Source organism: Podarcis raffonei, chromosome 10 (genome assembly GCF_027172205.1).
Source record: "Podarcis raffonei isolate rPodRaf1 chromosome 10, rPodRaf1.pri, whole genome shotgun sequence".
NCBI classification, from domain to species: domain Eukaryota; kingdom Metazoa; phylum Chordata; class Lepidosauria; order Squamata; family Lacertidae; genus Podarcis; species Podarcis raffonei.
In genome coordinates, this window is record NC_070611.1 from 22,761,535 (window position 1) to 22,775,597 (window position 14,063).

General features: G+C 41.2%; 1 protein-coding gene across 1 annotated transcript in view; it reads right to left on the reverse strand.

Annotated features, from left to right (window-relative positions):
* The window catches only part of CFTR (CF transmembrane conductance regulator), an 86,189-nt gene that overhangs the window by 26,349 nt on the left and 45,777 nt on the right, over positions 1-14,063 (reverse strand). Inside the window, exons 12-19 of the mRNA XM_053405905.1 lie at positions 13,421-13,515; positions 11,614-11,700; positions 10,014-10,734; positions 7,983-8,111; positions 6,884-6,921; positions 4,483-4,745; positions 3,244-3,323; positions 41-191 (exon numbers count right to left, since the gene is read on the reverse strand). Of these exons, the coding sequence (XP_053261880.1) occupies positions 41-191; positions 3,244-3,323; positions 4,483-4,745; positions 6,884-6,921; positions 7,983-8,111; positions 10,014-10,734; positions 11,614-11,700; positions 13,421-13,515 (1,564 nt within the window). The remainder of the gene's footprint in view (positions 1-40; positions 192-3,243; positions 3,324-4,482; positions 4,746-6,883; positions 6,922-7,982; positions 8,112-10,013; positions 10,735-11,613; positions 11,701-13,420; positions 13,516-14,063) is intronic.

Here is a 14,063-nt window from a genome sequence, read left to right on the forward strand (position 1 = left end):
TTGTATCTTTTAGGAATCTATCAATTTTTGCCAGCCATACCTTCAGATTCCAGTTGTTTCAGCTGCTGAGAAGTGTGCAGGAAGTATGCTCTTAACATAACAAAGGCTCCTATCACAGGCACAGATGCCAGGAAGATGTAGGGTTGTATGACTGATACTACTGCTATAGCACCAATCACAATGAGCATTAACTGCAGGATGAAAGAAAAATGCTATTGACACAGTAAACGTCCCCTCTACGTTACAAATTCCAAATTGGTGATTTAATTTCCCCAGAGGAGGTATTAGCATATATATTTCAAACATCCCAGCAGTGTCTTCCCAACAAGGGTTTGCATCTGAGAACAAAAAGAAACTGATAGTATTTGGAGCTAAAGGTCTTGGAAATTAATAAGTGGTTTCATGATTCGCTAAATCAAGCACTCATTTAACAGTGGTCTGGAAGACATCACAGTGTTTTTCAAATGCACACCTGTACAATTATCAAAATAAGATGCAGATTCTTTCGTACAATTATCATGGAACGCTATGTCAATTCATGAATATAAATATGAAAATTGTTCTATGACGATGCAAAATGCATGTCTTTTTTGCATAATATTATCATGAACAAGGCTCTAGATTGTCCTTTATGAATCATGGATTTTGCTTTCTGGTGGAACTATTTATTCTGCGTCACCCCATGGATATTTGTCTTTATCAGGAACACATAACATCAGAACATTACTCAGGGTAATCACAATCATCTGAGGCCCTTCTTTGTGTGCCTCCTCCATGAGAGGTCCAGAGGTCCATGAGAACGGGCCTTCTCTGAGGTAGCTCCCCACTTGTGGAATACTCTCATTAGGGAAGCTTGCCTGGCGCTGCCATTACATACCTTCAGGCAAAAACACTCCTCTTCTCTTTGTCTAATTAAACAATCTAAGGACCTTTAAACAATGGGGGGCTATTATTTTTGTTTGTTACTATGGTATGTATTTCTGTGTTTTTATATTGTAAATCGTTCTGTGATCCTCGGATGAAGGGCAGTATAGGAAATTAATCATTATTAATAATGTAATAATTGAAGAGAAAAAACTGCCTCAAGGCTCATCAGCAAAGGACTTGATATCTTATTACAACTTGGTCAAAAAAGGCAGAAACGATTCTAATAAAGCTAAAGCTACCATGGAATCATAGGACTGTAAAATTGGAAGGGACCCCAACGGTCATTGTCCAACCCCCTGAATTGGCAGGAATCCCAGCTAAAGCATCCATGACAGATGGCCATACGACCTGTACTAAAAAGCCTCCAAGTAAGGAGTTGATGCTTACTGCGGATCCATCACAGTGAGTAATTCAATGATTACTTGAAGGTTTCAAGTTTTATCACCAACAGCGGATGGCATGGTGGGCCTGCACTGCTCACCTGACCTCGATCCACTTCAGCCACCGCAGCACCCCAGGATAGAGAGAAGAAGGAATGTCGTGACAGTGTGGTGTAGTGCAAACATGATGGCAGGAATGCCAGAATGGCTCTGCCATTGTGTTTGCACCATGCCAACCTCACCACCACCACCACTGGACCCCTCTGTGCTGGTAAGCTGCAGTGACTCAGCCACACAGAGGTCAGATGTAGACCCAACACACCATCCGCTAATGTTTATCACCAAGTTGGTTTACTGGGAAATCTTAACATGGTCACCAACGTTGGGTGACTGAAAGCTCTTCCATTTATGAAATGGATCAGCCTCAACCACACATTGTATCTCCTGAAATGCCGCAATTTGGAGGCCAAAAGCTTGACAAGCCATGGAAACAGAATTTGCATTTTATGCCTTGGAAGGAAATGGACTCACCTGTCAAAGTCATAGGGCTTAGCATCACTTTTGCAAATGCCAAATTAATATATGAATTTATTTCATCCAAGATGAATGCTCATTAGATACATTTTTTGTTTAACACCGGTTTTTTCTAGGTGGCTGGTGGCCCACTCAGTTTATGAAAATAAAGCCATTGTGGAACAAAAATCTGTAAAAAAATGTATGTCCTATCCATATATTGGATAGCTCAATATCCATTATTGTCATGTGAAGTGTTCCTGGCTGGATATTATTTTATGAACTGTGTTAAGCTAGCTAGGCAGTGAAGAAGGAGGAGAAAGAGTATGGAAATCATAATGCAGGGTTGAATGGTCATCACAGTTTTAACTAAGAATTTAAGAAAGGAATGTTTGATTCAGCTAAAATATGCATCTTCATGAACATGGGAAGAACCCTACTGAATCACACCATCTAATCTACCATCCTGAGTACAAACAGATGCTTCTAGGAAGCCCAGTACCAATACAGTGAGGTCCTCCCTCCCTGTTGCCCCAACAACTGCTGTTCAGTGGCATAGATTGCATATAGCTATCACGACTGTCACAGAATTCCCCTTTTAAGGCCATCTGATGTACTGGTCATTGCCACATCTCGGGTCAGATAAACCCTGCACACTGATTACGTATTATGTAAATAAGGATTTTATTTGGCCTATCCTGAATTTGCCACCACTCAGTTTAATTGGCTTTTTCAACCCAAGTCTCTCTCTGGGTGTGCATGCACACACATATCACAGAATTGTAGGGTTATATAGATTTGGAAGGGACCCTGAGGATCATCTAGTCCAACCCCCTGCAATGCAGGAATATGCAGCTGTCCCATACGGGGATCGGACCTGCAACCTTGGCATCATCAGAAGGCCTTGTACACCTTCTTCCAGCAACTCCTGCAGCCAAGCTGGAGGCAAATGTACTGCTCTGTTTTGGACCCCATCAGCGAGGCCAAGAGGGGAGTATTGTCATCTAGGCAGTCCAAGACTTCCATACACACTGCCCAGACTTGCACCCCAGGAAGGTCACATTGGTTTTGCTAAACAGCGGTTTGACTTCACCCCCAGAGACACACTCCATTGTCTCTTGAGATGCCAACAAGGAAGGAGGAGGATGGAGTAAGCAGCTGAGCTAAGAGCCTCATGCACAAGAAGGAAAGAGCAAAGAAACATAAATGGGAGAAAAGAAGAGTCATAAAGGCACAGATTGGGTGGCAAAACATTGAAAATAAGCTTTATGTACACAAACATTATGAGCACTCATTTATTCTTGTTGCTTCTTATTATTCATTAGTCTCTTTTTATTTTCTGATCTTCGTAAGTGATGGCCAGAAAACCTGAAAACAAAACACTGTCACCCACCCTGCAAAATATATATTTATTTTTACAAACCTGGATGAAGTCAAATATTGTAAGTGGTAGCAGGTCATCCAATATTGCTATGTCCTTTGAGAATCTGTTAAGTATTCCACCTACAGGTTGAAGAGAACGAAATGATATAGGAGGAGAAGATTATTCCTAATATGAGCAAAGTTTATTAATATATTAACTGTACATATAACCTTCTTAGTAGTAATAATTTCTGAGTACATTGTGTGAAGTTTTGGAGAAAATTTAGCACTGAACTGAAACCTACCATTAAAAGACATTTGTTTTCATATAGACAGCAGAACTTTGGCACAAGGAGACTGGCCTGAATGATCTACAGTATAAGTAAAATTTTACAAAGGACTGCCTATGTCACATTATATCATATACATGTTGGTAAAGAGGCATGCAGGCCTGTAGCCCAATGCATTACTGTCCACTCAGCATAACATTAAGAAAATGCACTGTTTGTATAGGGGAACATGATCGCATAAGCAAAAACAAAGTAAAATAAGGCAGCTGGAGTAATGGAGCATAAATAACTATCGTATTTTCCCGTGTATAAGATGCCCCAATGTATAAGACTATTTGGGGAGACTCCAAATTAAGAAAACATCCCTCAGCACTACCTGTGTATAAGACGAGCCCCAATTTTAAACCTAATTTTTTGGTTAAAAAACCTAGCCTTATACACAGAAAAATACGGTGCTTATTACCATATACGGTAATAAAATACGGGGGAAGCATAGTTCCCCCACCCTGGCATAAAAGGAGTAACTGGAGAGAAAAGTGACTGGTTTGGTAAGGCACAATCCAAATCCCAGGTTTGCCACACTAGAGGGGGCTCGGATGAGGTGGAGATGTCCTTCTGCCCAGTACATGTGTTAAAAGTCTTATCCTTTTAACACTGGCTGCCCTAATGTAAAAGTTGCTACCCTAATAGTGGACGATTTCTGTTCTCATCCTGAAGCAAAGTTCTTAACCCGAGGTAATATTTCTGGGTTAGCGGAGTCTGTAACCTGAAGCGTATGTAACCCGAGGTACCTCTGTATTTAAAATGCATCTCTAGGTTATTTGTGGGGCATAGGAATTGGTTTGTTTTTTGTTTTTCCCCCAAAATATAGTCCGGCCCCCCACAAGGTCTGAGGGACAGTGGACCGCCCCCTGCTGAAAGACTTTGCTGACCCCTGTAATCTAGAGTAACTGAGAGGAAGCTGATGGGCGAGGTGACATGTGCCACAAAGGGAGTGAGATGGTCTATACCTGCTTTCAATGTGTTGAAGGAAGACATGGGTGCCTGAAGGATGGCATGCAGCATCTTGCGGTGAAGGGTTTTAGAAACCGAGATGAGAGTATGCACCAGGGGTAGGCCTCGAAAGAGGCCCAAGGCAAGTAAGGTATCAGCCACTCCCACATAAATGTAGAAGATGTAATAGCCGCTAGTCTCTGTAATGATGACTGCATAGCCCTCCGCGTCTTGGGAGGAAGCATTTCTTGTTGCATTTGAGCTATCTGAAACAGACAACCTATTAAAAACAAAACAAAGTATGATCAATACAGATCTGAGTTAATTCTTTGTTCTAAAAGAAAAGTCAAGTTGGGGGCAGAAATCGGAACTTCTGATCTACAGAAAATGGAAAATGAATATTCGGTAAAACTAGTAGTAATAATAATAATAATATTTCTTTATATCCCACCCTCCCCAGCCAAAGCCGGGCTCAGAACAACTAACAACAGTAAAAATAGCACAATTTACATAAAATCACAGTCAATTAATTGAAATACATTCTAAATCAATTCAGAATCAAATTAATGGCAACCATTGGGCTAGAGTTCTGTGAGGACTACAGCAGGAGAGAGGGGGTCAGACTGTGCCTTGGCCAAATGCCTGGTGGAACAGCTCTGTCTTGCAGGTCCTGCAGAAAGATGTCAAGTCCCACAAGGCCCTAGTCTCTTGTGACAGAGCGTTCCACCAGATCGGGGCCACAATCGAAAAAGCCCTGGCTCTGGTTGAGGCCAGCCTAACTTCCCTGTAATTTGCAATAGTGGTGAGGAGAATGCCGATTTCAAAGGAAAGTGTTTTAAGTTTTCACCATGGCAAAGTATATTCATTCTCACTTGCCTCTGTGTGTGAAAAGCAGAGAAGGGATTGGGTATCAATAAAAAGGTATGCAGTGTTGCAAGCCCCACACACCTTTGGCTCTGCCAATCATTTGCTGTGACTCCCAACTGATATTTCCCTGGGTCTACAAATCTTCACAGGAAAAAAAAGATTGGACATGATAATGAATTTCATTTAAGTCAAGGGTGCTTTGAAAATGATTGCCTTGCACACTGCTGGTTCAGAAAACTAGCTTATTGATAAACATTTGCTAAGGGACACGGGTGGCGCTGTGGGTTAAACCACAGAGCTTAGGACTTGCCGATCAGAAGGTCGGCAGTTCAAATCCCCATGACGGGGTGAGCTCCCGTTGCTCAGTCCTATTCCTGCCAACCTAGCAGTTCGAAAGCACATCAAAGTGCAAGTAGATAAATAGGTACCACTCCGGCGGGAAGGTAAACGGCATTTCCGTGCGTTGCTCTGGTTTGCCAGAAGCTGTACGCTGGCTCCCTCAGCCAATAAAGCGAGATGAGCACCGCAACCCCAGAGTCGGTCACAACTGGACCTAATGGTCAGGGGTCCCTTTACCTTTACCTAAGCATTTGCTAAAAATGCAGGTACATCAAAAAATGTTGATCAATGTTAGAACTATAGTAAATATTTGTTGGCATCCATCTGTCTCAAGAGACAATGGAGTGCACCTCTGGGGGTGAAATTACCGGTAAGCTGCTGGAGAATCACAGTGCTTGCTGAGGCTGCAGAGGCAAGTAACTTGGAACTGCTGCCTCCTGTATTGTTTTCGTGGTGTTAGCAGCACTGAAGTAATCTCTCTGAGGCGCAAGCCTGGACATTATGTATGGAGGGCCTGGGCTACCCAGACAACAGGACCTCCCACCCACTCTTGGCCTTGCAGTTGCTGTCCAAAGGAAAGCAGAGAGATATGTTTGGCACCAGCTTGGCTGCAGGAGTTGCTGGAAGGAGGAGTGCAAGACACTATCCCACTGTCTTAGGGACTCCACACCAGAGTGTAGGGTTTGCTCCTTCTTCCAAGGATGTCCTGAGAGGCAGGCAAAATTGTTTTTTCCCCTCTGGGTTTATTCCCAAAGCCTTTCTCACAAATGAGTAGAGCTGCAAGGCAGCAGAAGTTTAGGATCAGAGTTCTCTCCTAGTTGGGCTACCTTCCCAGATTGCAGACACAACTCCCCCTCTATAGTAAACAACTAATAACTACTACTACTACTACTACTAATAATAATAATAATAATAATAATTTTATTTAAACCCCGCCAGAGCCAGGCTCAGGGACGCTAACATCAATAAAATTTCAGTAAAAACATAAATAAGAAAAAAAGAGAAAGAAAAAAACTAATTAAAATACAGGTTAAAATGCAATTTAAAATGCAGCCTCATTTTAAAAGTCAAAACCATAAGGGGAGGGAAACATAAGGGTCAGACTGAGTCCAAATCAAAGGCCAGGTGGAATAGCTCTGTCTTGCAGGCCCTGTGGAAAGATGTCAAGTATATTTTATATACTTAAAATAATATAATACAATAAACACTCACTTATTGATAATCAATACACCAGCAAGAGAAGCAGCCACCTGCAAATAAGAAACACATAGTTAATTGTCTGTCATCATCATTTCCTGTTCTTATCTTGCTCTTTTTCCAAGAAGTCCAAGATGGCATACATGTTAAAAACATAACAAGAGCCCTGCTGGATTAATCCAACAGCCCATCTAGCCCAGAAACCTGTTCTTATAGTGGACAACCATCTGTCTAGGGAATTTTGGGAAACACTGGGTATGAAAGGAATCTAAATAAAATAGTAGCACATGTTTAAAGCAACTTCCTATTTTTATCTAATTCCTTTGTGTATGTGTTAATTTTCTTTTCCCTTTTAAAGTTTACCAGTTTATATTTTATCAACCTTATTTTTACCCTCTGTTTTCTTCCTTAGTTTACAGTGCAATGCTACCAATGTCTTAGAAGATACACTGTGTTAAACAGAGCGTGCAGAAAGGTAATTGTTAGTAGGATCACACCGTTCATTTCACACACACTAACAGGTTTTGGTTTTTTTTAAGTAAACTATGGGCCAGACTAGAACATATTTAATCTAGAATAGAAAAGGTTTCCCTCCTCCACCTTAAATTTTAGAATTAATTGGTATCTTCCCCTAAATGGTTGAAGTGGGTTATTTTGTTTTCTAATGAGCCATGCTACAGCCTGATTGCTCAACTCACAATGCCTGAACACGCATGGAATACTGTGAGCATGTTCTGTTATGTCTCTTGCAGGTACTTGATATGATGAAAATTCTTAGAGATGACATGGTAATGTAACTGATCAATATCAGCCAAGAGTGTAGTTTCCTTGTGAGCAGTGGCGGAGAGCAGGTGGGGGCGGGCATGGCACGCATCCCGGGGGCGTGGCGCGCCGCCCACAGGGGCGTGATGTGCATCCTGGGGGCATGGCACCCAGCGCGGGGGCGGCAGCCGCAAGTGCCCCCCTGCACTTCTCTTCCTCCGCCAGTGCCTCTGAGTTAGGAGTGGCAGCGGCTCCCTTCTGCTGCTATCACTATGAAAAGAATTATACTAACACTGCTTTCATTTATAGTAGCTTAAGCAGAGTTAAGTTAAAATATAGTTAATATACTTACCTCAATTAGAAAAATAACTACACATATAATTAACACAATAATCAACTTTTTGTGGACAGTAATATATCTGAAGTATGTATTCCATGTAGTAACAGCACTCAAGGTCTCTGAATCCTCACAAAAATATTCCTGGGAAAATAATGGACAAGAACACAATGAGAATCAGTGCTTTCTTTCTGGAAAATAGGTGCTGGTACTCACCATGAAGTTGCTACAGTAAGAGCCACACTTTTTAACAACAAATAGAGGTGCTGTTACTACTTACCCTTGAGTGCCCCCTGAAAAAAGCACCAATTAGAACTATCTGAATAACATAATCTTTCGTTGGCACCTTATTCAAAGGAATGAGAGCTGACTATTGTTGAGATGGGTATAAAACTTTTTAAATTTCTAGCTGTCTTCTAAACAATATGATATAATTGAAAATCCCTGACATCTCATTGTTTTCAGGGGGATTTTTTTCAGGGAAACCCTGGATGTATGGGAACACGATAGAAAAAGCAGCTCCAAAAGCTTAAAAATCAGTATTTTGGGAGGTTCCGCCCCCCAAAAGGTGAACAATTTCTAAAAAGCTCAGCGATTTTGCGTATGCCAGGAATTTAACTTTTCTGAAATATGGCAACCCTACAATATGATGCTCACACAATAAGATGCTTAAGAATATTTGCCCAATCTATTTCTTTGCATTCATACTTCTAACTTGTTTATTTAAAAAAAATCATTGAGGAGCTGCAATGAAGGAGAAGATTTTGACAATATCTGGCAACCGCTGGTTATTGTACAGATGTTGGATAAGTATTTTTTTACTATTTTAAGGATGTGTTATGTTCACCACCTGGAAACTTTGTTGTAATCATTTATAATTGCATAGTACACAATAAACAAAGCACTCTGTGCTCCCTGAAGCACAGCCCAAATGCAATCTTTGTGCTTTGATTCAACAGTAGTAGAGTTTGGATTTGATATCCTGCTTTATCACTATCCTAAGGAGTCTCAAAGCGGCTAACAATCTTCTTTCCCTTCCTTCCCCACAACAAACACTCTGTGAGGTGAGTGGGGCTGAGAGACTTCAGAGAAGTGTGACTGGCCCAGGGTCACCCAGCAGCTGCATGTGGAGGAGCGGGGAATCGAACCCAGTTCACCAGATTACAAGTCTACCACTCTTAACCACTACACCACACTGGCTGCTCAAGTACTACTCAAGTGTTGGGTCTACTCGCGTTCAAACAATGCATGGTTGTGGGGAGTGGAGCCACACATACCATCCGAGCTCCTAGGACCTTGCACACTCCACTCTGAATTTTTCCAGGGGCAGGGTTGTTGGGGACAGTACACATAGACCTGCAGCCCTTCATGTGTTCTTTGAATGTGAGTAAATCCAACACCTGAGTAGGACTATTACCATGAGAAGAATCTCCCTGAGATCAATTATTACATTTTCAAATATGAAATCAAAGGGGTACGTGATACAAGAATGCTCTACTGGGTGTTCAGTCATAGAGGACCATGTTACGTAGATCATGGGTAGGCAAACTAAGACCCAGGGGCTGGATCTGGCCCAATCACCTTCTAAATCCGGCCCCCAGACAGTCTGGGAATCAGAGTGTTTTTACATGAGTAGAATGTGTCCTTTTATTTAAAATGCATCTCTGGGTTATTTGTGGTGGTGTTTTTACATGAGCAGAATGTGTGCTTTTATTTACGATGCATCTCTGGGTTATTTGTGGGGCATAGGAATTCATTCTCCCCCACAAAAAAATATAGTCCGGCCCCCCACAAGGTCTGAGGGACAGTGGACCGGCCCCCTGCTGAAAAAGTTTGCTGACCCCTGACATAGAAACTGGGAACTGAAGCATATCTAACAACAATCTTCCAGAAGAGCAGCCATGTTAGTATGTTTGCTGATAAAATAGTCTTTCAGCAATGTAAAAGAGTAGCCGGGCTATTATGGGATAAGCTTTCATGGACTACATTTTATGAGGTGGATGGTATATAAATGCACATCCGCCAACAGTAATTTGAACCACGTACCTTTAAATCCTCTTCATTAAGCTCCTCGCTTATTTCTGCCACACTGTCCATAGACAAGCGCCTGGCATAGATATCTGTCTCGCTAGACGGGTGGGCTACTGACATTTTACGTATGGATACGTTGCCCTTTTTGTAAAAACTCTGACGTTGGTGAACTGATGTTCGGGTCATCAAGTTAAGCACAGACTGTCTTCTATGTTCTCTAAACGTGGGTCCTGCATTGATCACATTGCTGCGTGGCAGAATTGCCTCTCCTTGTTCAGAGTCTGGTACCAACGAAAACCTTCTTTCTACGGGTTTCCCAAGGCCTTCTTCTATACCATTGACCTGCAGTGGAGTTTTTTGCATAAAGGAGAACTTCCTGCTAGAATTCAGCGCATTCATGACCGAGTTCTTCCTTTTTTCCACAAAGTTTGAGGTCTGTTTAAAAGACGTTCTCTTTATTTCGTTTGGTGCACCCATGCCGTCGCTACCGATAGAAAGTCTCCTCAGCGTTTCACTTAGAATGGAGTTCCTTCGATCTGTGCTGAACTGATCAAAACCATCAAATCCCATCAGCTCAGAGCTAAAGTTGGGTCTCTGACCCTGAAGTTCAGAAAATGTCCCGTAGAAATAACAAGTTCCTTCATGTAAAATCAGTATCTTGTCTGCTATTTTCAAATGTTCCAGCTTCGATGTAACAAGTATTCTAGTTTTATTGACAATAAGTTTGCAAACACAGCTTCACAAAAAGAGGAGGGGGGGAAACAATTAGAGATTTCAAGGAGGGTAATCATTGCTCATTTTCTGTCCAATTTTGCTGATCTTCTTTGAGTGCTTTCCAACTTAAAAGCAACAACCCAGATTCATTTAGCCAAGATACAATTTGAAGAGCAAAAGGAAGTATGCCACTCAAGTAATTGTGCACTGAGGACTCTGGCTAGGTATCTGAATATCATAGCCACCAGCACTGGGTATATGGGGCACCGGGAGCTCTAGCCCCCTCAATATTTTGAATCAGGGGGCCCACTCACCCCCAATATTGAGGGGGTTGACATCCCCTACCACCCCCGGGCACCCTCCATGTGCTCCAGCCCCTGCCTGTTTGTTTGTTTTTTTAAGGCTCAGTTAAACTATTATTTGCACACAAACCTAGATGAGACGTGTGTTCTTTTAAATGTCATTAAGTGGCTGATAACAGCTAAGGTGAGGTCAGCAAACCAACAAAAATAGCACATCCTGGGATGATCTACAGAACTACTGAAATTCACACTAAGAAGCTTGGAATGATCATGAGGCTTTACTGCAATCCAATTAGTTACAACATCCATAGAATAATGTGCATTTCATGATGTTCTGAACCTACCTAAACCTACTCCTAAGCATTTGCACAAAATCAAATTATACATTAGAAAATCTGTTTTTTGGGTTTGAGTTCTGCTTTGCACAAATTCTTTTGCATTATGTTGGCATAATACCCTGTGTATTTATTTATTAAATAAGCAACTATGCTTATTTAATTTATTTATTAAATAAGCAATTTTTATTTATTAAATCTATTAAATTGTTATTTGATAAAATTTATTTATTAAATAAGCAACTATGTCAAAATATACTATACCTTTCAAATATTTCTTTCTCTGTTAACATGTCTAGATAACCAAAAGGGGAATCCAAGAGATATAAATCAGCATCTTTATATACTGCTCTAAATAAAGGACATAAAAATGAAATTAGCTTCCATTAAAAGTAAATGCTAACATTTAACTTATATTTGGAATGTTTGATCAGAATATTTTTCTATTATTATATGCAATATAAACATCACTCAGGGAATCCGGTATTGTGATCACGTAGGCTTTATAATCCACCATATTAACATTTAATTTCAGGAAACAATTACAACCTAAATTTCGAACGCCATGGCGCCTCTGCTGCAGCACCAAAGGACCTGCCTTCATCTGCCCCACTGGCAACAAAATATGTTTCTTGCATATTGGTTTCTACAGCCACAGCAGGCACTGTAACAACCTTCCAACAGTTTAATTTCTCCCCCAATGACGCATTCTTCTGTTGTCTCCCAAAACAGACAGATGCCAGCAACAACCGATACCAAGCACTTATCCATTGTTAGGCCACATAAAAGCATGGTGCTTTGCTTGGATCTTAAATCCCCAGTGATTAAATTTGAATTTTGCCATTGTTGGTGAACACTGTGGCAATCATGTTTCTCCAGAATAAGCTCAAAATGTAAACAAGAGGTCAATTAAGCCCATGAAGGTGTTGTAGACATATTTTCTATCTATGTGATTAAAGAGGTCCCATATAAATGGTATCTACATGTTATACTGGACGCGGGTGGTGCTGTGGGTTAAACCACAGAGCCTAGGACTTGCTGATCAGAAGGTCGGCAGTTCGAATCCCCGCCACGGGGTGAACTCCTGTTGCTCAGTCCCTGCTCCTGCCAACCTAGCAGTTTGAAAGCACGTCAAAGTGCAAGTAGATAAATTGGTACCACTCTGGCAGTAAGGTAAATGGTGTTTCCGTCCGCTGCTCTGGTTCACCAGAAGTGGCTTAGTCATGCTGACCACATGACCCGGAAGCTGTATGCTGGCTCCCTTGGCCAATAAAGCGAGATGAGCGCCGCAACCCCAGAGTTGGTCACGACTGGACCTAATGGTCAGGGGTCCCTTTCCCTTTACTTACATGTTATACAGGGGAAGGATCTGACTATTCCAGCTCTACAATTCTCTTATTCTATTCCAGTTCTCTTAGTTTAAGTCATATAACCCTCATCTGAAAGCTGCCACCTATTCCTATAGTGTATTACTTCAGTTGAAATGGGAGCATCACCAACAATTCTAGTTTAAATAAGGACTGTGTTGCTCGCAACAACTCTGTGCTAAAACCACTACCTCCCGTGTGCTTCCCATAAGTGCTAAGGAAATGCCTGACTGAGCTTGCAATGGGAGTAGTTGCACTAGTGAATAATGCAATGCTGAAAACCTTGGGCAAACATTGCACCCGTTTTCAGAGGCAGGGATGATTTCAAACATTATAACAATGGGAACCTGAATGCATTAGTTCTTGCAAAGTGGAAACTGCTAGTTACAACAGGGGAAGAAAATGGAGTGTAGGATTATTTCTGATGCCTCCCTTTAAATGCCAGAACTTTGGAAAAGGCTAGATTTTCATACCATGGAACTAGAAAGCTGTATTTGAAAACATTAAAAATTTAGCAGCAATTTTAGGCACCAGAAGTTTTTCAATTAGTTGTAAGAAAGGAACAAGGTTCTGAATTTATAAAACCAAATCCTTACCTTGCATTTGAATGTGAGACTTCCATTAAACATGAGAAATTGCATGCTGATAACAAAACAAGTATGGGCTGTATTTATTAAAAACATCATACAATTATTTCAATTCACCTGGCAAGAGAGATCCTGGCTCGCTGACCACCACTGAGAGTGATTCCACCTTCTCCCAAAACGGTATCATCTTTTTCTGGAAACTTTGAAATGTCCTGTTGAAACATTTTATAAAAGTTTTTTTTTCCCAGATTACACTACAGCTTCTAAATTTATATTATATGGAGCAATTCTAAGTCATAACAATGAGCAACTGAGGGCAAATTCACACAATTTATTTGCCATTTTAGCCAGATCTGGTCGGGAGCAATCTCTCTTTAGAGCTCTTTGCAACCCAATGGGCTCTTCAGAATCCTGACTAATCTAATCATACACAGGATTTGGCCACTTTACAGCTCACCCCAGCTACCCATAACTTATACAGATGCCAATTGGCTCCAGTCTCCCTTCATTGCTTAATTGTTTCTAGCCTATTTTTTTTGTTATTTGGCAAGCAACTAATCCATTAGATGAGCATTCCTCTTCTCCCATTAAGCTTAGTTTATGCGGTAGCCTTTTGTGATGGACATAGCAGACATTTGATATAATGCAGAAAATGTAATTTCCCAGTCATTCATTTAGTGGCATGGGACACAGTTTCTTAGCAAGCACACATGGTGGTCTTTAAGAACTCACCAGCTTCCATCCTGGTGGCTGGTTGCTT